Source organism: Coregonus lavaretus (assembly GCF_964263955.1).
Source record: "Coregonus lavaretus genome assembly, chromosome: 38".
NCBI classification, from domain to species: domain Eukaryota; kingdom Metazoa; phylum Chordata; class Actinopteri; order Salmoniformes; family Salmonidae; genus Coregonus; species Coregonus lavaretus.
This window is the reverse complement of record NC_140025.1, coordinates 28,316,171-28,340,381: the sequence shown is the minus strand read 5'-3', so window position 1 is coordinate 28,340,381 and position 24,211 is coordinate 28,316,171. Positions and strand designations below refer to the sequence as shown.

Below are 24,211 nucleotides of genomic sequence, written 5' to 3'. Positions count from 1 at the left end.
ACCGCCTTGATGTTAGCGAAGAACGACAGGGTGTTGTCCAGGGTCAAGCCAAGGCTCTTCGCACTCTGGGAGGAGGACACAACGGAGTTGTCAACCGTGATGACGAGATCATGGAACGGGCAGTCCTTCCCCGGGAGGAAGAGCAGCTCCGTCTTGCCAGGGTTCAGCTTGAGGTGGTGATCCGTCATCCATACTGATATGTCTGCCAGACATGCAGAGATGCGATTCGCCATCTGGTTATCAGAAGGGGGAAAGGAGAAGATTAGTTGTGTATCGTCAGCGTAGCAATGATAGGAGAGGCCATGTGAGGATATGACAGAGCCAAGTGACTTGGTGTATAGGGAGAAAAGGAGAGGGCCTAGAACTGAGCCCTGGGGGACACCAGTGGTGAGAGCACGTGGTGCGGAGACAGCTTCTCGCCACGCCACTTGGTAGGAGCGACCGGTCAGGTAGGACGCAATCCAGGAGTGAGCCGCGCCGGAGATGCCCAGCTTGGAGAGGGTGGAGAGGAGGATCTGATGGTTCACAGTATCAAAGGCAGCAGACAGGTCTAGAAGGACAAGAGCAGAGGAGAGAGAGTTGATCCATGAGACACATTTGACAGAATTACCGCAAGTCAAAATAATTCTAGTACCGAACCATTTTTCATGTTCTACTATCAAAAAAGTACCGAAGTTTGGTATCTCGTGCAACACTAGCCCTAACACACATACAGGAGGATGCACACGCATACACACTTACCCTAGTTTCTGTAGTTTACAGTTTGGATCCGCCAGTCCATCACAAAGCAGTGTAACTCCTGAGTCCTGCAGGTCATTGTCTCTCAGCTCCAGTTGTTTCAGTTGTGATTTGGTTGAACACAGGACTGAGGCCAGATCTGAACAGCAACCCTCTGTCATACCACACCGACTTAGGCTGGAGGGAGTAGAGGAACATTGTCTAGCCAACACAGTCTTACTTACAAGCACATATAATAGTGCGTGAACATAAACAAACAAACGTGCACGCAGCGTGCGCACACACACACACACTTACCCCAGTTCCTGTAGTTTACAGTTTGGATCCTTCAGTCCAGCACACAGCAGTGTAACTCCTGAGTCCTGCAGGTTGTTGTCTCTCAGCTCCAGTTGTTTCAGTTGGGAGTTGGGTGCCTTCAGGACTGAGGCCAGATATGAACAGCAACCCTCTGTCAGACCACATTGACCTAGACTGCAGCATGGGTTCACAAGAGTATATTAAGGAAGCATCCATGATAATTACAGATACACACACACACACACACACACACACTGTTAGATTAATTTGTATTTTAAGAATAATGACTAAAGAATTTCACCCCAAAAACAGTATAAATGTGTAAACTGTGTTACAATTATCAACCCACTAACAGAGGGGGGGGCGGGACTAAACATTCCAGGGTGAAGGAGAAAGGTGGAAACTGTTTAAGAAAGCCTCCTAAAGGTGGGCGGAGCAAAGTGCCTTTGTGTGTCAAGAGGTATAAAACAGGAGTGTATGGGTTTTGGCGCCAGAGCTCTCCATGAATAAAAATACAGATCATTCTTGTTGGTTGTGGACCTTGAATCATTTATGATTACAACCAGAGCCTTACAACCTCTGGTAATGATTCAAGCTTAGGTTGAATTAGAGATAGAAATTCTCTTAACACACACACACACACACACACACACACACACACACAGGATGCTCACATAAGTATCTGTATGTTGTAGAGTGAACTGATTAGTCCGGCACAGAGCAGCTTCACTCCTCTGTCTCCCAGGTCATTGCAGCCGAGGTCTAGCTCTGTCAGGGGGCTGTTTGGTGTCTGCAGGGCTGAGGCCAGAGTCTAACAGGATGTATAAGTGAGGTCACAGCCAGCCAGTCTAAAAAGATGTATTACACTTTTAGATATTCAAAACCTTATTAATAATAATATGACATATATAAACACAATGAAAAAGGAGTCTCTCAGATGATGGTCAATCCAGACCTACATGGTATATATGGAGTTTAATGTTGGGTGTACGTCATCTCATTATACAACACAACTTACGATGCTCTCTTGCAGGTTTTCACTACTGGCAGCAACCTTAGACGACCTTCCTCTGATGTGTTATATGTCTTCAGGTCAAACTCCTCCAGCACCTCCTCTGACATCAGTAACACAAAGGCCAGGGCTGAACATTGGTGAGGTTGTAGCTTTGTTTCTGAAAGAGTTCCTGATCGCAGGGAGGTCTGGATCTCTTCAACTACAGAGTTATCCCCAAGTTCATTCAGACAGTGGAACAAGTTGATGATCCTTTCTGGTGAGGATTCCATCTTAATCTTGTCTGAAAGGTACTTTAATGTTTCCTCAATGCTCTGTGTTTGACCTCCTCTCTTTGTCAGAAGGCCTTTTAAGAGATTCTGATTGGACTCCAGTGAGAGGCCCAGAAGGAATCGGAGGAACAGGTCCAAGTATCCATTCTTACTCTGCAAGGCTTTGTCCACTGCACTCATGTGTAAGTGAGACAACTTGTTACACTTGAATGATTCATCAAACACATTTTCAGATTTCCCCAGCCATGATTCTAAAGCATATACTGCTGCAAGAAACTCTTGAATGCTCAGATGCACAAAGCTGAAGACCTTGTCTTGGTATAGCCCAGATTCTTCTTTAAACATCTCTGTACACAAGGCTGAGTACTCTGATGCCTCTGTGACATCAATGCCACACTCTGTCAGGTCTCCCTCATAGAATATAAGGTTACCCTTCTGCAACTGTTGGAAAGCAAGCTTTCCTAGTTTAAGGATCATGTCTTTGTCTGACTGAGACAGTTTCTTAGGGTTTGTCTCTGTGGCTTTGTTGTACTTTTTGTTTTTCACACTGGTTTGGATGAGCAGGAAGTGGGTGTTCATCTGTGTCAGCGTTTTGGGGACTTCAACATTCTTTGTTTCTTTTAGCATTGTTTCAAGGACAGTGGCTGATATCCAACAGAAGACATGTGGCACATGATGTAGAGGCTTTTTGATGTCTTCATCTGTGTGATGATTCTGCTGGCCAGGTCCTCATCACAGATTCTCTTCCTGAAGTACTCCTCCTTCTGTGGGTCATTGAAACCTTTTACTTCTGTCACCTGGTCAACACACTTAAAGGGTATCTGACTGGCTGCTGCTGGTCGTGTGGTTATCCAGAGATGAGAAGACGGAAGCAGATTCCCTTTGATGAGGTTTGTCAGCAGCACATCCACTGAGGTTGGCTCTGTGATGTCATACAGGTCCTCATTGTTCTGGAAATCTAGAGGATGTCGACACTCATCCAGACCGTCGAAAATAAAAAGAGTTTTGATTTCACCACACTGAATGCTGTCAATATCTTTCAGATCTGGGCAGTAGTATTGCAGAAGTTGCATCAGACTGTATTGACCCTTTTTCAGGTTAAGGTCACGGAAAGGAAGAGGAAACATGAAATGAAGATCCTGATTTGCTTTTCCCTCTGCCCAATCAAGGATGAACTTCTGCACAGAAACTGTTTTTCCAATGCCAGCGATTCCTTTGGTCAGCACAGTCCTGATACGTTTTCTTTGTCCAGGTAAACTTTTGAAGATGTTGTTGCATTTGATTGCTGTCTTTTGTGTGGTTTGTTCCCTAGAATCCGTCTCGATATGTCTCACCTCATGTTCATTATTGACCTCTCCACTTCCACCTTCTGTGATGTAGAGCTCTGTGTAGATGTCATTTAAGAGAGTTTGGTTTCCATGGTGTCCAATTCCTTCAAATATTTGTTGAAACTTCTGCCCCAGTTTAGTTTTGATTTCTCTGGCTTTTCAAAGAGTTTTATCTAGGAAAATAATAAGATTGATATTAGTTATCACAAAACAAGAAGATTCACTAGTTCAAAAGTGAAAATCGATTATGAAGACACTAGTCATTAGAAGTGATTAGATAAATGGAGATTGGAGGTTGAAGAAGTATAAGAGATGGTGGTTGTAACCCCCTTTGATCCTTTGTCTGAAATGCAGTCTTACTTCTTATGTCTAGAAAGTTCTGTGTGATCTTCAAGGCACCCTCGCTTCCAAAACTCTCCAGCATCTTCTCAACCAAATCCAGAACATCTTCATTGTCCAGCTGGGTCTCAAAGCACTCTGGGTAACAATGGATCAGAGGATTTTAGAAGAGATTCAAATCACTCATGTTTATCAGTGTCTGACCTAGTAGAGACGAAGTGTCCAACGACATTGGGATCTACTAAAAAAGGCAGATATCACTTACTGAGAACATTCTTCAAGAAGGAAGCAATCTTGGGAAACAGCTGTCAACATATAAACAAGACAACAAGATAAGAGAAAGATTCAAAAAAGTTGTTCAGCGTGCAAGGCTAGATCCCACTGGGCACAGACGTTAGTTCTACGTCTAGTTTTGATTTACATTTGATTGAGTTGTCAACTAACGTGAATTTAACCAAAAATGTCAACATGTCATTGGATTAAGGTTCAAAGTTAGGTGAAAAAAAGACCAAATGCTTTTACATTGACTTTTTCAAATCCAGTCAGTTTTCCATGTTGATTCAACGTCATCACATTGATTTTTTTGGTGTTGAAATGACGTGGAGCCAACTTTGATTCAACTAGTTTTTGCCCAGTGGGATGGTTATTCAATGTTGTGTTCCTCTAGTAAGAATAGATACAGAACCTCATTTCTTACCTCTATGTAGCGTTTTCTGTGACCTCTGTGGTCCTCCACTGCACACACACTACAGATGAGTATCTGGTCTGTCTTACAGAAGATTTCCAGAGCTTTGTGGTGCAGCTGGCAGAGTTTCTGCTCCAGGTTTCCTGTCACCTCCACCAGGGTGTGTTTTTGCAGTGTAATGCTGCCTTATGTGGCTCTCACAGTAGGAGGCAGTGCAGATCAGACAGGACTTCACAGCTTTGAGCTTTTTCTCAGTGCAGAGATCACAGGCCACATCTCCAGGTCCAGCGTAGCAGTGAGTTGACTCTGAGTGCTGATGTTGGAGAGGTTCAGGTGAGACAAAGACGCTTATGCACTGCCTGCAGTAACTGTGTCCACAGGGGATGGATACTTGATCCTTTGGCTCTCTTTCACACAGGGCACACAGGTCTACTGTTAGCCCACTAAAGAGATGAGGAAGGGAGAACAGTTTATGTCTTTCTCAACCTGCTTGTTCAATGCCAATGAACCACAAGGCATAAATGAGCCATAAGTTCAGTGTTATTGCAATGCATTGTCATATTGTCTTTATTTATGTCCTGACAAGTCACGAGATGCATGTTGCTGTTTACCTCTAAAAAAATAGTGTTTTATTAGGCATGTTTTATGACCATACAGTATCCTGGTTGAAATTAATTGGCTGAATCATTGAGTTGTCACTCTTCAGGCTGGGTATAGTTGACTCTGCTTGGTGCTCCTGGACACTAAACAAAACAGGGAGACAGATCACCTAAACTACATTTCAACAATTGTATAACTAACTCAGAATGTATACATATTTTGGACATCTGAGCAATCTTGAAGGAATCCTATTTGAGTCAGAAAAGGATATTCATGATAGGTAAGATATACAAAACTTTGCAGAGAGCCAATCAACTGACAACCTCTTAGAAAAAAATATAAACTATTGGAACCAAGACTTAAAAATAACTGACATTGGCACAAGATGGATGGATAGAATTTATAATACAAGAGACAAATTTCACAAATTCTACAGTAAAACGGCATAGTCATGTCTTAAGTGTAAAACTAAAAATGATAGTCACACTAAGCCCAAACCAGATGGGATGCTGTGTCGCTGCAGAATGCTGTGGTAACCATGATGGTTAAGTGTGCCTTGAATTCTAAATAAATCACATACAATGTCATCAGCAAAGCACCCCCACACCATCACACCTCCTCCTCCATGCTTCACGGTGGGAACCCCACATGCGGAGATCATTCGTCACCTACTCTGTGGCTCACAAAGACACGGCGGTTGGAACCAAAAATCTCTAATTTGGACTCATCAGACCAAAGTAAAGATTTCAACCAGTCTAATATCAATTGCTCGTGTTTCTTGGCCCAATCAAGTCTCTTCTTATTATGGTAGTGGTTTCTTTGCAGCAATTCGACCATGAATGCCTGATTCACGCAGTCTCCTCTGAACAGTTGACGTTGAGATGTGTCTGTTACTTGAACTCTGTGAAGCATTTATTTGGGATGCAATTTCTGAGGCTGGTAACTCTAATGAACTTATCCTCTGCAGCAGAGGTAACTTTGGGTCTTCCTTTCCTGTGGCGGTCCTCATGAGAGTCAGTTTCATCATAGCGCTTGATGGTTTTTGCGACTGCACTTGAAGAAACTTTCAAAGTTCTTGACATTTTCCATATTGACTGACGTTCAGGTCTTAAAGTAATGATGGACTGTCATTTATCTTTGCTTATTTGAGCTGTTCTTGCCATAATATGTCTCACATTAACACCATTATCCCAGAAACCCTAGACCCACTCCAATTTGCATATCGCCCCAACAGATCCACAGATGATGCAATCTCTATTGCGCTCCACACTGCCCTGTCACACATGGACAAAAGGAACACCTACGTGAGAATGCTATTCATTGACTACAGATCAGCGTTCAAGACCATAGTGCCCTCAAAGCTCATCACTAAGCTAAGGACCCTGGGACTAAACACCTCCCTCTGCAACTGGATCCGGGACTTCCTGACGGGCCGCCCCCAGGTGGTAAGGGTAGGTAACAACACATCCGCCACGCTGATCCTCAACACGGGGGCCCCTCAGGGGTGCGTGCTCTGTCCCCTCCTGTACTCCCTGTTCACTCATGACTGCATGGCCAGGCACGACTCCAACACCATCATTAAGTTTGCCGATGACACAACAGTGGTAGGCCTGATCACCGACAACGACAAGACATCCTATAGGGAGGTCAGAGACCTGGCCGTGTGGTGCCAGGACAACAACCTCTCCCTCAACGTGATCAAGACAAAGGAGATGATTGTGGACTACAGGAAAAAGAAGCAAGCCATTGGCATTTGGGTCACTGAAAACGTTCCTTAACTTGAATAAAAGAGGGAGAGGAATAACTCAACTTTGCTCATTAAAAGAAAGAGGAAGGAGGCTTACTTCAAGGGTTTGTCGATTAAGAAAGGGAGGAAAAAGGGATAAACTGCCCTTTCTTACACATATGTGCTGGATTTATGTTAGCTACAACCTCATCCACAGGCTAATTGCTACCGAGACACAGCTGGTAGATTAACTATAACCTTCTCCCCTGGTTCAATTGATAATGAACACTCCTACTCGGCACAGACGTCATTTCAACATCTAGTTCTGATTTACATTTGGTTGAGTTGTCAACGTAAATTCAACATAAAAAAAATGTACCATGTCATTGGATTTAGGTTAGAAAATAGAAAATTCCCTTACGTTGATTACTTTTTGCAAATCCAAGCAGTTTTCCACGTTGACTCAATGTCATCGCATATAATTTTGGTGTTGAAATGACGTGGAAACAACGCTGATTCAACCAGTTTTTGATCAGTGGGTTGTTAGTTACATGATCATGTTTTCATTTATAAGCAGTAAATCATTATTCAGTTCTGTATTATACTTTACATGATTGTGTTGCATGATATTACGCCATTTGTATAGGCTTGGGGACACACATGCGATTTTGGGAGGGATTCTTTACTATGTTTATTTATGAGGATCTCTTTTAGCCCACCAAGGGCTAGTCTTGCAAGAGTCCTTTATGTATGTCAAAAATGTTTGGAAATAGTATAGAGCAGGGTTATTCAACTCTTACCCAATGAGATCCGGTGCCTGATGGTTTTCTGTTCTACCTGATAATTAATTGCGTACACCTGGTGTCCCAGGTCTAAATTGTTCCTGATTAGAAGGGAACAATGAAAAAATGCAGTGGAACTGGCTTCGAGGTCCAGAGTTGAGTTTGAGGGGTATAGAGTATGGAAATGTACTGTTGATAAAAATACATCGTAAGAATGAAATGTTCCCTTGTGTGATATCATAAAGTACTTCCAAGAGGTCTGGACCTTAAGAACTTAGCGGCCCAAATGATACTTACGCTGCCGGGTTGCTAGTTCAAGCCCATAATGCTGTGTTATGATAGGGAGTTATCATCTGAGTGTGTTTTTGTATGTGTGTGCATGAAACGAATGTGTGTGTGTGTCTATACCTGTCTGTGTGCATGTTAACTTTTTTATTTTACATTTTAGTCCTTTAGCAGACGCTCCTATCCAGAGCGACTTACAATATTGAGTGCAAATATTTTCATACTTTTTTGTCCTTTGTACTATGTGTGTGTGCATGACTCAACAAAATATGATCCCTTATTGAACATCCATGTTTACCTCTTACCTCCTCCCTACTGGTTAATCATTCATCATTAGCGTCTGGAATACCAGGGAAAAGTGGGGAAAAGGTCAGGATTAAAGTCCACCTGATATTAGGTGAAGCCAGCAGGTCAGACATTCAGTCGGAGGTTGTTTAAGCCACGTACTACCCAGAGATGGCGATAGTTTTGGGGGCTTACACGTTGGGGCTGCTGGGGGTGAGCCTCTTCGTTTCAATGCTGACCTACGCCACCTACCAGCTACTCAGCAGTTATCTGTATAAATGGAGGGAGATGAAGCCCATACCAGAGATTGAAGGCACATACCCCCTCATAGGGAACGCACTGCAGTTCAAAGCCAACGCTGGAGGTGAGACAGGAGAGGTTATGAGAAAAAATAGGAAATGAGAAGGGTATTTTGAAGAGGTGGTGCTTTTATCAGTTTAACATTTGGGTTCTAACAATGATGACTTAAACTATGCCAGCCTTTCCATAATATCTTTATTTAAGAAATACTTTTTAACATTAAAGAACGAAAATAAATCCATTGATTCAGAAGATTTGTGAATCAAATATCCCATTTGAACGGTGATTCACATTAATCTGTCCTAGAAATGAGACTGATGTCATTAACACAATATATTGTCTGCATTGTTGCTGCACTGAGATTCGTGTAAATGTGACATAGTCTTCACAATCCATGCGCCGCATCACAACAAAAATGATCATGCTACACATTAGCAACTTCTTCTGTAGTTTATCTACTTCCGTTCCTGATACCACACGCCAAAGCAATGCACAAGTTGGAAAAAATCCAATGCATGTGACACTGCACGTAGTGCCAGGCACCACATCCTAGTCCGGCAGATGAGTCGCAGCGGTGTGAATTTGCCTCCCATTGGATTTAATGGACTTCCGCCGGAACATATACAGTTTGATCAGTGGCGGCTCCTGAAAAAATTCTCAGGGGGGGCAATTTTTCTGATGATTTAGGTGACCTACACACATTTTAAAAAAGATATGTCCAGCAACAACATGAAGACAGGGGCAGCATATAAGTCAATACTGATATACACATTACTTGCTTCAAAAAGGCCTCATGGTTGAATTGGAAATATGTGCACCTGAGCAAGCAGGAGCTTTTGATAGAGGCTACTGAAAACATTGATGCAAGTTATTGGTAATAAGAAATTTTTATAGACTTCCATATTCTGCCCTCTTGTATAGATTTGTGAAAATGAACAGTGATAGACATTTTGCCTGAAAACAGAATTTGAAAATAATTTCTAGAAAAGGTAAACACAGCTATCTGTATGGCTTTGTAAATATTAACAACCATATTCTGGCCAATTGTATAGATTTGTAAAAAAAATTGTTTACTTTTTAAAAAATGAAAAATAACTATTTTAAACAACATCAACTGTGAACTGATTTGGGCGTGTGTGTGTTAAAGAGACAGACAGGGAGGGACAAAGAGAGAGAGAGGCTACATTACTTGTACTGAAACTGTTCTCTTCTCTCTTTCAATGCAGAAAAGCGGTCAATGACTTTCTCATTGAAATCAGGCATGCTGAGGACTAGTTTACTAGTTACTTTTTAGCTTGCTGCATGATCAAATTCAGCTGATGCGCATAGCAATGCACGTAATGGCCTTTCTTGAAATGCTCACGCACCTTTTGCCTTCTCTCGCCTCATCACACTGGCTCCATCGTAAGCTTGCACAATGAGTTTGACTTTCACGTCGTCGGCAAAAAGACCGTTCAGTCTCTCCAAAAGCACACTGGCGATTGAGACTGAGGTTGATTCCGAGATGGGAAGGAACTCAAAAAAGCGCTCCTGCACTTTGTGGTTGTCTCTTTGATGTGAACTTCTTTCAAAGAGACAATCGAGTTGCACTGAACGCTATAGCCATCTTGATAGTAGTACGTGAATTGATTGATGCTGCTACCCGCTCTTTTCTTAGTTACGTTCATGGTTACGTTACGTATGACGAAAGCGCGTAAGTGCAAGCCCTCAGAAACCCATAGAGATTGTATTGAAAGCTCTGAAATTTGAAAAAAATTGATTTTACATGGGAGTCTATGACAGACTTCTGGGCGATTTTCAACCTGACTGAAATCGCCCCAAAAGGGGGGGGAGCCATTTGAAGCACGACTTTAGCCTGATTGGACATTTAGTGGCAGTGTGGCACTGTGGCAGATCAGACGTCTAGATTACAACACTGATAACTACTGTTGCCGTGATATAATTGATTAGAAAAAAATTCCCTTCCTTTTCCCGTTTGGCAGTGCGTCGCCCATATCGCCCTATTGAACAGACCGCCCCTGAGTTTGATGCAACCGGTGTGCACGAGGCTTTAAGCCTCATTCATATTACATCTGAGCAGTCCATTGTGTTGCGCCGGATGTCATTCATTTCAATGGGGACAGTCCGCAATGGAGTGGTATCACAGTGGCATCTCAGTGCCCACTTGAAGTTGAAGCTTCTGTTGCTAAACGGATTCCGCATACATAATTTTTTGCTGAACTTTGCGTTGTCTTTAGTGAAGCCAGAGTCCGTCAATAGAACAGGAAATTACCAAAGCACAGAAGACTATGAAAATATGTGGTTTTCGGTGATGCTAGCTAGCTGCTCTGTACACGAGCTTGACTTGCTAGAAGTTAGAGAAACAAGTTGAGAAAAAGTAGCTTGACGAAACATGTTTTACTATCACCCGAAACAATATGTTTATCCTGTCTTGAATGAAAATATCTTATTTTGAAATCTCCCAAAATAAATGCGGTCTCTGACGAGAGACTAGCCTCTCCTCCATCTTGTCTTGCGTTGTGAAACCCTATGCTTTCCATCCAGTAGCGGACCAAGATTGCATGATGATGAAGTATGGAGTAATGAAACACGTCACAATGTGTACGGGGCATTAGACCATGTGACTGTAAAATACTTTAGAGGGCCCCACTTTACGGGCAAGGAATGGCCGACCAACAGTTAAAACTATTGTACTAGGTTTTTTTCTTCTATAACTTCATATAGAGGAAGCATCGATCTAGATTCTAGAGAATTATGAATGTGCAAGGCAGCATTGTAAATGACATCTAAATTGTTTCTATCCAAATGAAACATCACAAATGTTTAAATATGTGTCAATCTGTGCGCGTGTGCTTATTCAGGTGTGTGCATGACAAAAATATTATCCCTTAACAAACATACATGTTTACATCCCCCTTGCTATTGGTTAATCATTCATCATAACTAGTGGCTGGAATTACAGTAGTTTAGGGAGGGGATCTTGAAAAGCACTCACTCATTCATTCATTGTCATTCATTGATCTTCCAATCTACCCACATACTGTATGTAGTCAGAAGCTTGAACTAGTGAATGACTTCAGAGAGTTCTCTTTCTTTGGTTTCAGATTTCTTCCGTCAAGTCATTGGCTACACAGAGCAGTTCAGGGACTCCCCACTGTTAAAGATTTGGATCGGACCAGTACCCATCCTCCTTCTGTTCCATGCAGAAACCATTGAGGTAGGCATATTAATCAAATAATTGACTTGCATCAACTTGATGCATAACACTTGTATGTTTTGCAAAGTGTTTAAATAAGGTGAAACATACAAGTTGGTGTTACACTTTTTTTGAAACCTCAACATTTCTGCCTACTGAACACTCCGGAGATTGAAATCTACTCTTCATATAAAGTAGTAATTCCACCACATACTGGTAGCCTGACAATCAAGATATGGTAACTGCTATCAAAGCCCATTATGCTGCTTTGGGTACAAGTGTGCCTAAGCAAACAGACTGTATTGAATACTAGAGGAAGAGTCAAATTTTCCATAAAAACATTATTTACTAAAGCAAAAAAATTAACTTTGCTTTTAAAAAGTTTGGGTTTTACGTTGATATATATTTGCTGTTAACTGTCTGTTTGTTGATGATGCCATGCCAATGACCAACGTTCCCTCTGTGAAAAATAAATAAACTATATTGTGTTCTATTTTCTATTCTATTCTATTTGATTGTCTATTTGATTCTATTTATTCTGTTTTATTCTAAAGACAGTTCTGAACAACCCTGTTCATATGGACAAAGCCTATGCTTACAAGTTCCTGCAACCTTGGCTCGGCACTGGTCTACTAACCAGGTGGGTGTCCCAAAACAGAGCACATTCGAGAAAGATCAAACGTATATACATTTGAGACTACAGAAAATATGTATTATAAAACAAGATAGGAACAGAATTCTTAGATAAGCCTTCGATCATTGTTGGGGAAATAACAATACATTCTGAGAAACGTCAATACTTTCCAATATTTTCTGAACTCCGTCTCACTCTATATCACTTGCTCTACATCTCCCTCTCTCTGCTTCCCTTCCTTTTCTATCTGTCTGATTCTCTTTCTTTGCCACCCTCCCTCTGTCTCTCTCTTCCTCTATTTCTCCCCCCTCCCTCTGTTCCCCACCTCCCTCTCCCCAGCACGGGGAACAAGTGGCGGCGGCGGCGGAAGTTGCTCACCCCCACCTTCCACTTCTCCATCCTGACGGAGTTCCTGGAGGTGATGAACGAGCAGGCCGAGGTGCTGGTGGAGAAGCTGGACAAGGTGGCAGGCAAGGGTCCCTTCAACTGCTTCAACCACGTCACCCTCTGTGCCCTCGACATCATCTGTGGTGGGTCTGGATGTGGGGTGATTCTAGCGGGTCCAAAGGCTCAATGGGTTAAAAAGATTTCACATTCTTGTGGCCATTTCAAGTCAACTAAAAGATCTATCAAAATTGCAACCAATCTTGCAATAAATATCTCTGTATATGATTTTCCTTTCAGAGACTGCAATGGGGAAGAAAATCTACGCTCAGAGTAACTATGACTCAGAGTATGTCCAATGTGTGTACAAGTGAGTGCCTCGTCCTGAATGCAACAGACAGATGTTGTCATGCCCAGTGTTGTTTTGAAGTAGAGGGTATCGACGGCCGACCATTGCTCACTGTCCCTGCATCTCTCTCTCTCTCTCTCTCTCTCTCTCTCTCTCTCTCTCTCTCTCTCTCTCTCTCTCTCTCTCTCTCTCTCTCTCTCTCTCTCTCTCTCTCTCTCTCTGTGTTTCCCCCTCCTTCTCTCCTTCTGTCTGCACTGTTGGTAGTTGGTTGCAAGTAGTAGCCGTCTTGTACCACGCATGTTGTTAAACTCTGTAAATGCTACTAATAAACAGACTTTTGGGGACAATAGTCATTGCAAGAAAATGTAATGGAGCGGAATCAACTTGCATCAAATGAATATCATTTTCTCTCCCTCGCATCCCTCCTACTGTCCCCAGGATGAGTGACATCATCACACGGCGACAGAGGATGCCGTGGTTCTGGCCCGACTTTTTCTACAACTACTTTGGCGAGGGCTGGGAGCACAACAGGAGCCTCAAGGTCCTCCACTCGTTCACCTCCAATGTGAGTCATCAGTCAATCAGTCAATCAATCAAAAAGGGGCTTTCGACTATTTAGCTGCACCCAGGGAAATAAGCTGTCATCCATCAGCTCCCATCCATCCAGCCAAGGGCCTGTTCAGAACGATGGCCATTACAGAATGTTCAGATAGAAATGTATTGTGTAGAACATAAATGATTGTCTGTACGATAAAATAAGAAATCCCGTCAGCGCTATTCATTCTCTTTCTATCTGCAACGTTAAGAACGCATGATGTCAAATGTTTTCACTGAATACACCCCAGGTGATCTACGAGAGGGCGGAGTACATTGCCTACGTCGAGTCGGACAGCGAATCGGACCAGGGCATGAGGAAGAGGCGGGCCTTCCTGGACATGCTTCTGAAGACCACGGACGAGGAGGGCAACAAGCTCACCCACGAGGACATCCAGGAGGAAGTGGACACCTTCATGTTCAGGGTCGGAGGTCAAAACCTCTATCACTCCATGTAGAATGTATTACAGATTTATCATTGGTGTTATTTTTATTGCCCCCGTCTTGCAGGGTCATGACACTACAGCCGCAGCCATGAATTGGGCCATTCACCTGCTGGGCTCCCATCCAGAGATGCAGAGGAAGGTTCAACAAGAGTTGCAGGAGGTGTTCGGTAATCCCCCCCTCTTTTCTAACCCTTTATTTTCTCAACCCTTTACTGCCTGGTGTTGCCGTATGGCAACATATCATTTCTCTTCACCTCTTGCTTCCCTGAATGAAAAATTATAAACACCATTGCTTTTTACAGAAGGGGGGGGGGGGGGGGGGTGTAGACTAGCCAATTATGTGCTTAGGTAAAGTCACATAACATGCACCCACATGGGGCTCCCTTTCATAAATGCATTCCACATTGTTCTCATAAAGTAATCATTTTTACATTTCCCCTTCAATGAAAAATGTAAACTCAATCTCATGTTAGTTAAGAGGTGATATTAAACATTACATCCAATTTCCCTAGAATTTGTTCTTGGGAAATTGATCAAATGCATTTGTTGGCAATCGGCAACACTGTGTGATAGTTGAACTGCAATTCAGTTGATAGGGGCCAGGCAAAAGACAGTGAAAATATAATTTTCAGATTTTTTGGCGTAATATTGATATATTTTTATAAAGATAACATATATTTGTTATATACAGTGGGGGAAAAAAGTATTTAGTCAGCCACCAATTGTGCAAGTTCTCCCACTTAAAAAGATGAGAGAGGCCTGTAATTTTCATCATAGGTACACGTCAACTATGACAGACAAAATGAGAAAAAGAAATCCAGAAAATCACATTGTAGGATTTTTTATGAATTTATTTGCAAATTATGGTGGAAAATAAGTATTTGGTCACCTACAAACAAGCAAGATTTCTGGCTCTCACAGACCTGTAACTTCTTCTTTAAGAGGCTCCTCTGTCCTCCACTTGTTACCTGTATTAATGGCACCTGTTTGAACTTGTTATCAGTATAAAAGACACCTGTCCACAACCTCAAACAGTCACACTCCAAACTCCACTATGGCCAAGACCAAAGAGCTGTCAAAGGACACCAGAAACAAAATTGTAGACCTGCACCAGGCTGGGAAGACTGAATCTGCAATAGGTAAGCAGCTTGGTTTGAAGAAATCAACTGTGGGAGCAATTATTAGGAAATGTAAGACATACAAGACCACTGATAATCTCCCTCGATCTGGGGCTCCACGCAAGATCTCACCCCGTGGGGTCAAAATGATCACAATAACGGTGAGCAAAAATCCCAGAACCACACGGGGGGACCTAGTGAATGACCTGCAGAGAGCTGGGACCAAAGTAACAAAGCCTACCATCAGTAACACACTACGCCGCCAGGGACTCAAATCCTGCAGTGTCAGACGTGTCCCCCTGCTTAAGCCAGTACATGTCCAGGCCCGTCTGAAGTTTGCTAGAGTGCATTTGGATGATCCAGAAGAGGATTGGGAGAATGTCATATGGTCAGATGACACCAAAATATAACTTTTTGGTAAAAACTCAACTCGTCGTGTTTGGAGGACAAAGAATGCTGAGTTGCATCCAAAGAACACCATACCTACTGTGAAGCATGTTGGTGGAAACATCATGCTTTGGGGCTGTTTTTCTGCAAATCGACCAGGACTACTAATCCGTGTAAAGGAAAGAATGAATGGGGCCATGTATCGTGAGATTTTGAGTGAAAACCTCCTTCCATCAGCAAGGGCATTGAAGATGAAACGTGGCTGGGTCTTTCAGCATGACAATGATCCCAAACACACCGCCCGGGCAACGAAGGAGTGGCTTCGTAAGAAGCATTTCAAGGTCCTGGAGTGGCCTAGCCAGTCTCCAGATCTCAACCCCATAGAAAATCTTTGGAGGGAGTTGAAAGTCCGTGTTGCCCAGCGACAGCCCCAAAACATCACTGCTCTAGAGGAGATCTGCATGGAGGAATGGGCCAAAATACCAGCAACAGTGTGTGAAAAACTTGTGAAGACTTACAGAAAACGTTCGACCTGTGCGGCAGGTAGTGTGGTGTATTAACATTATGACTGTTTTGGAACAAAGAATGTTGTTTTATGATCTTAGTTCAAATGTGGCGTTTGGAGGGTGACGCCCCAGGGGAGACTGGTGATTGGCCAGAAGAGGGAGCTACCCACATCTTGGGAGGTTATATATAAGGGGGGAACAACGACGGAGGGGCAGATAGCATCAAGATTTATTTGGAACTGCTTCTCCGGATCTCCGCGGGTCTGTAAACTTATGCTGTAACCTCGTGGTTTTAATAAAGGCCTTTGAACACGATGCAGCCTAAGCAGACTCCTTGATTGACGGTAACAACTACGAATAACCGACACTACAGTAGCTTAGTGGTTAAGAGCGTTGTGCCAGTAACCGAAAGGTCACTGGTTCTAATCCCCGAGCAGACTAGGTGAAAAATCTGTCGATGTGCCCTTGAGCAAGGCACTTAACCCTAATTGCTCCTGTAAGTCGCTCTGGATAAGAGCGTCTGCTAAATGACGTAAATGTAATATAACAAAGTATTGAGGAACTTTTGTTATTGACCAAATACTTATTTTCCACCATAATTTGCAAATAAATTCATTAAAAATCCTACAATGTGATTTTCTGGAGAAAAAAAATCTCATTTTGTCTGTCATAGTTGACGTGTACCTATGATGAAAATTACAGGCCTCTCTCATCTTTTTAAGTGGGAGAACTTGCACAATTGGTGGCTGACTAAATACTTTTTTCCCCACTGTATGCGTGGATAAAAAAATTATTATCTTATTTATTTAAAAATATAAGATGGCCAGAGTAAATTATGCAGATAGTATGAAGGAATAAAAACAATCAAATTATAATTCAAACACCTCATTTATATATATATAGAAAACACTGTTTTAAATGTTATTAATAGTTGCATATTGTTACCGTTGTCTCATAGTGTTGCCATACGGCAACAAATCAAAAAGTTAGTTAGTTAAAAAAACGAATCCAACATTTTATTGCATGGTTGTATCATAATGCATGCTGTAGAGTCAAACTCATTCCATGGAAGGCCTAGTTTCTGCAGGTTTTAGTTTTTTACTTTCAAAGGAGCTAGAAACACAAGCATTTCGCTACACCCGCAATAACATCTGCTAAATATGTGTATGTGACCAATAAAATGTGATTTGATTTAGACAACCAGGTATGGGGAGATCCTCATCAATGAAGTACAAGGGAGGAGTGAAAACCCACAGCCACTCGGCCCTCCATGGAATGAGTTTGACACCTGTGTTAAAGTATTTTCTTGCACTTGATTTAGACAATGGAGACTGGTAAGTGGGAGAGACAGTCCGACAGAAGGAGAAGCTGCTGGGATTGAACCCTGGTCTCGGAAGCGTATTTAGAGCAGCTGGACACATTACAGCTAGACCATGTGCTCTGCAGGAGGTGTTTGGTGATTCTAACCACTAGACCATGTGCTCTGCAGGAGGTGTTTGGTGATTCTAGCCACTAGACCATGTGCTCTGCAGGAGGTGTTTGGTGATTCTAACCACTAGACCATGTGCTCTGCAGGAGGTGTTTGGTGATTCTAACCACTAGACCATGTGCTCTGCAGGAGGTGTTTGGTGATTCTAATCCCATAGTCTCCCGTCACTATCTGTGACAAGTATCTCTTTGACAGTAGATGCAGGTTTGGTTTAGTTACTATGTTTGATGACAGACGAACATCACATCCATTCCTGTATCTCCATTCATAGATGTGTCCGATTGCCCCATCACCACCAAATATTCATAATACTGTGTAACATCCCATTTTTGTCCCCCAATTCATAGCTGTGTCCAATTGCCACATCACTACAGAACATTTATAATGGGATGTAACATGCATTCTTGTACCCCTGTGCTCAGGTGTGTCCGACCGGCCAGTAAACACAGAGGATCTGAAGAAGCTGCGCTACCTAGAATGTGTCATCAAAGAGTCCCTGCGCCTGTTCCCCTCTGTCCCCTTCTTTGCCCGCAGCATCGGTGAAGACTGCCACATCAGTGAGTGACATTCATTTTTTAGGGGGTAGATCAGCTTTAATATTGCAGATAGATTGTAACTTTCATCAATGTTATTGTCTGCATCACTTCCAATCCCCCATATCCCCCCCCCCCACAAATATATATATATATATATATATATATATATATATATATACACTGCTCAAAAAAATTAAGGGAACACTTAAACAACACAATGTAACTCGAAGTCAATCACACTTCTGTGAAATCAAACTGTCCACTTAGGAAGCAACACTGATTGACAATACATTTCACATGCTGTTGTGCAAATGGAATAGACAACAGGTGGAAATTATAGGCAATTAGCAAGACACCCCCAATAAAGGACTGGTTTTGCAGGTGGTGACCACAGACCACTTCTCAGTTCCTATGCTTCCTGGCTGATGTTTTGGTCACTTTTGAATGCTGGCGGTGCTTTCACTCTAGTGGTAGCATGAGACGGAGTCTACAACCCACACAAGTGGCTCAGGTAGTGCAGCTCATCCAGGATGGCACATCAATGCGAGCTGTGGCAAGAAGGTTTACTGTGTCTGTCAGCGTAGTGTCCAGAGCATGGAAGTGCTACCAGGAGACAGGTTAGTACATCAGGAGACGTGGAGGAGGCCGTAGGAGGGCAACAACCCAGCAGCAGGACTGCTACTTCCGCCTTTGTGCAAGGAGGAGCAGGAGGAGCACTGCCAGAGCCCTGCAAAATGACCTCCAGCAGGCCACAAATGTGCATGTGTCTGCTCAAACGGTCAGAAACAGACTCCATGAGGGTGGTATGAGGACCCGACGTCCACAGGTGGGGGTTATGCTTACAGCCCAACACCGTGCAGGACGTTTGGCATTTGCCAGAGAACACCAAGATTGGCAAATTCGCCACTGGCGCCCTGTTCTCTTCACAGATGAAAGCAGGTTCACACTGAGCACGTGACAGAGTCTGGAGACGCCGTGGAGAACGTTCTGCTGCCTGCAACATCCTCCAGCATGACCGGTTTGGTGGTGGGTCAGTCATGGTGTGGGGTGGCATTTCTTTGGGGGGCCGCACAGCCCTCCATGTGCTTGCCAGAGGTAGCCTGACTGCCATTAGGTACCGAGATGAGATCCTCAGACCCCTTGTGAGACCATATGCTGGTGCGGTCCTGGGTTCCTCCTAATGCAAGACAATGCTAGACCTCATGTGGCTGGAGTGTGTCAGCAGTTCCTGCAAGAGGAAGGCATTGATGCTATGGACCGCCCGTTCCCCACACCTGAATCCAATTGAGCACATCTGGGACATCATGTCTCGCTCCATCCACCAACGCCACGTTGCACCACAGACTGTCCAGGAGTTGGCGGATGCTTTAGTCCAGGTCTGGGATGAGATCCCTCAGGAGACCATCCACCACCTCATCAGGAGCATGCCCAGGCGTTGTAGGGAGGTCATACAGGCACGTGGAGGCCACACACACTACTGAGCCTCATTTTGACTTGTTTTAAGGACATTACATCAAAGTTGGATCAGCCTGTAGTGTGGTTTTCCACTTAAAATTTGAGGGTGACTCCAAATCCAGACCTCCATGGGTTGATAAATTTGATTTTCATTGATAATTTTTGTGTGATTTTGTTGTCAGCACATTCAACTATGTAAAGAAAAAAGTATTTAAAAATATTATTTCATTCATTCAGATCTAGGATGTGTTATTTTAGTGTTCCCTTTATGTTTTTGAGCAGTATATATATATATATATATATATATATATATATATATATATATATATATATATATATATATATATATATTCATATACATGAATTACACATTCTTAACCATTAATGTTTATTTCAGTCTGTCATTAATTCTCAAACTGATTTAAATTTACAGGATTAGGTATACACTACTTTTAATTAATACTAATTGATGTACATATTCACAATGGGTGGCCTGTGCCAAAATGGAAGTTGAACCTACAACCATGGTTTATCCAGCGCCTTTCCATTTCAGTCTTGTTTAGTTATTTTTTGTGGTTATGTGTTAATTCTTCACGTGTACATTTTGTGGACCTAATAACCTAACTTGTGTTTCACATTTTTGCACCTGTAGATGGTTTCAAGGTTCCCAAAGGTGCCAATGCCATCATATTGACCTACTCCCTCCACCGTGACCCGCGCCACTTCCCCCAGCCTGAAGAGTTTCGCCCTGAACGCTTCATGCCGGAAAACTGCGTTGGGAGACATCCTTACGCCTTCATCCCTTTCTCTGCTGGACTCCGCAACTGCATCGGTAAGAATAGGAAACGTTCAAGACATTTAACTAAGTAGCACCAACGTTTTAGAAAATTGGTAAATCAACATCATTCCATTTGAGATGAACGACACAAGATTTGTCACGTTGATTTGTAGAATATCACTCAGGCTATATTTTGTCAGCTTGAAACATAACATTTTTACTACAGTGGGCCTCTAAACGTGTGTCCAATGAGGTTGTCATCCTCACATACTCTCGCTACTTTAATAATGGTTACAGATTAAGGTTGAAGACAATAAGGCATTTTAAATAGTGAAAACAAAATGGACGATTAAAAGTGTGTCCGATGAAGATGTCATCCTCACATGCTTTTGTTACATCCCTCAGGTCAGCGCTTTGCCATGATGGAGGAAAAGGTGATCCTGGCATCCATCTTCCGCTACTACAACGTGGAGGCGTGTCAGAAGCGGGAAGACATCCGTCCACTAGGGGAGCTCATTCTTCGCCCCGAGAAGGGCATCTGGATCAAACTTGAGAAGAGGAAGCAGCAGCAGTAGATAATCTAGGGAACTGTTTGAACACACCATTCCTTCCTCCCTCCTTTGGGAGTAATCGCTGATCTAACACTAATTGATAGGTAAAAGTAAATAGTTCTAGCACATACTGTAGGATACATTCTTAAAGTATTTAAACAGGGACGAATAAAACCCTTAACGCCTACTCAGTAGGCTTACATTGCATTCGTGTTCTCTCGGTATTACAGGAAAATCTGAATCTTGAGACTGCGAAACTCGCAGAAAGTTATTTTAATTGTCATAAACAGGTTTCTGATATTCAAAATCGTTTGAGTTTCCAAATGAAAAATAGGAGTGGGAAACTTGGGGAACATTTATTTTCCCAACATTGACTTTAGATAGCTCCGGTTTTTTACTTGTGAGCAGTGGAGGCTGGTGGGAGGAGCTATAGGAGGACTGGCTCATTGTAATGGCTGGAATGGCATTAATGGAACGGAGTCAAACATGTGGTTTACATAGTTTGATGCCGTTCCATTGATTCTATCCCAGCCATTACAATGTGACCAACCTCCTATAGCTCCTCCCACCAGCCTCAACTGCTTCTCAGGTATGGACCATATGAACACATAATTATACCACCAAGAATATCTACCCTATCCAATAACACTTTATCACAACTTTCATTTATAAGCCATTAATAGGTCATTATAAGGCATGTGTTAACTTGAATATGTGTTCCTACTTTAATATGGTCAAAATGTTCACCAACATCACAGCTGCGTGTTTCACTTGTTTTTCAAGCTCTTGGGATGGTATCTTCTCTAATAACAAAAATGGCTGGATGTATAATTTAATAAAAGAGTATTCTTAGTTGTGTATTTATTTGTTACAATGGGGGTTTGAATTAATCGAACATAGCTGAACTATGCCACCTTTTTAATATCATAATGTCAGGTCCTCAAAGCTAAAGTCAGGGAAGGAGCATGGTAATGAACAGGCCAGATATTGTACAAAATCGGGTTTATTTACAATCAGGAAAGAAAATGGACACCAACTTTTTTCTTGCAAACATAAATGAGTCTGGGTAGACAAGCATAGCCAATGGAAGAATGTTGTGAGTTGGAATCCCCTATAATTGCATTATAAATGCATTCCATGCATCTACTATCACATTTGCATTAAGCAGAGGCATTTTTAGGACTTCCACACATGGGGAATATAATATTTCAGGTTCTGGAGAAAAAATTGAATTTTATATACGCATTTCATGCAATTCTACATTATTTACATGATAGAAGACATTAGCAGAATCTTTTTTTATACCCCACAAATTACAGAAATGAGTGGCTACTCTGACAGTGAAAACTCTGAGAGCAATAAAAACAACCTGGTCTTGAATGCAAACCAATAGCCCAGGCCAATGAAGAGACACACAGACTGTACAATATTAGGAGGAATATCTATAAATATATATCTATATCATTTTTGATAATTGATTTAATTTATCAGGAGTGCTGCAGCACCTCCAGCACCTCTACTTATGTAGACAAGGAAGAGTCTGGGTAAATCCAATATAAAAAAAATAATAATAATAAAAAAAAATAATAATAAATATCTACACTGACTGTACAAAACATTAGGAACCCCTTCCTAATATTGACTTGCACCCCCTTTTGCCCTCACAACAGCCTCAATTCGGGAATGGACTACAAGGTGTCGAAAGCGCTCCACAGGGATGCTGGCCCATGTTGACTCCAACTCTTCCCACAGTTGTGTCAAGTTGGCTGGATGTTCTTTGGGTGGTGGACCATTCTTGATACATACGAGAAACTGTTAAACGTGGAAAACCTAGCAGCGATGCAGTTCTTGACACACTCAAACCGGTGCCCCTGGCATCTACTAACATAGCCTGTTCAAAGGTACTTAAATATTTTGTCTAGTTTTAATAACATTTAAATCTGAAGGAAGTACGGTTTGAAATGCATCAGAAAGGTATTAGGAAGTTCAAGAAAACATCAAGGAAAACATCAGCCAATAATTGTGTATGATCTTCTCATTCCAAAATCATGGACATTAATATGGAGTTGGTCCCACCTTTGCTGCTATAACAGCCTCCACTCTTCTGGGAAGGCTTTCCACTAGATGTTGGAACATTGCTGCGGGGACTTGCTCCATTCAGCCACAAGAGCATTAGTGAGGTCGGGCACTGATGTTGGGCAATTAGACCTGGCTCTCAGTCGGCGTTCCAATTAATCCCAAAGGTGTTTGATGGGGTTGAGGTCAGGGCTCTGTGCAGGCCAGTCAAGTTCTTCCACACCGATCTCAACAAACCATTTCTGTATGGACCTCGCTTTGTACACGGGGGCATTGTCATGATGAAACAGGAAAGGGCCTTCCCCAAACTGCTGCCACAAAGTTGGAAGCACAGTATCGTTTAGAATGTCATTGTATGCTGTAGCGTTAAGATTTCCCTTCACTGGAACTAAGGGGCCTAGCCAGAACAATGAAAAACAGCTCCCTACCATTATTCCTCCTCCACCAAACTGTACAGTTGGCACTATGCATTGGGGCAGGTAGCGTTCTCCTGGCATCCACCAAACCCAGAGTCGTCCGTCGGACTGCCAGATGGTGAAGCGTGATTCATCACTCCAGAGAAGGCGTTTCCACTGCTCCAGAGTCCAATGGCGGCGAGCTTTACAGCACTCCAGCCGACGCTTGGCATTGTGCATGGTGATCTTAGGTTTGTGTGCAGCTTATCGGCCATGGAACCCATTTCATGAAGCTCCCGACGAACAGTTCTTGTGCTAACGTTGCTTCCAGAGGCAGTTTGGAACTTGGTAGTGAGTGTTGCAACCGAGGACAGACAATTTCTACGAGCTACATTAGCATTCAGCGGTCCCATTCTGTTCGCGGCTGAGCCATTGTTGCTCCTAGACGTTTCCACTTCACAATAACAGCACTTACATTTGACGAACTGCCTTGTTTGAAAGGCGGCATCCTATGACGGTGCCACGTTGAAAGTCACTGAGCTGTGTGCATGATTGTATACACCTGTCAGCAACGGGTGTGGATGAAACAGCCAAATCCACTAATTTGAAGGGGTTTCCACATACTTTTGTATATATAGAGTATGTGTTCCTGAGAGTATGATCTTTCA

The 24,211-nt window shown here is 42.6% G+C and overlaps 1 protein-coding gene and 1 pseudogene across 2 annotated transcripts; one reads left to right on the top strand and one right to left on the bottom strand.

Moving 5' to 3' along the window:
• Window positions 1-737: 737 nt before the first annotated feature.
• Window positions 738-7,635, bottom strand: LOC311112120 (NACHT, LRR and PYD domains-containing protein 3-like; annotated as a pseudogene). Its single transcript has 7 exons — window positions 7,631-7,635; window positions 4,684-5,114; window positions 4,008-4,224; window positions 2,054-3,820; window positions 1,710-1,883; window positions 1,036-1,209; window positions 738-915 (listed from the first exon to the last, which is right to left on the bottom strand). The product of its transcript is annotated as an NACHT, LRR and PYD domains-containing protein 3-like (transcript).
• An 840-nt stretch (window positions 7,636-8,475) lies between these two features.
• Window positions 8,476-21,924, top strand: LOC311112533 (cytochrome P450 4V2-like). Its single transcript, XM_084155670.1, has 11 exons — window positions 8,476-8,713; window positions 11,754-11,866; window positions 12,400-12,485; window positions 12,819-13,009; window positions 13,164-13,233; window positions 13,651-13,777; window positions 14,058-14,231; window positions 14,317-14,419; window positions 18,175-18,309; window positions 20,396-20,575; window positions 20,927-21,924. Exons 1-11 carry the CDS (start codon window positions 8,521-8,523, stop codon window positions 21,094-21,096), a joined length of 1,542 nt encoding a protein of 513 aa, XP_084011796.1. The 5' UTR covers window positions 8,476-8,520; the 3' UTR covers window positions 21,097-21,924.
• The last annotated feature ends 2,287 nt before the right edge of the window (window positions 21,925-24,211 follow it).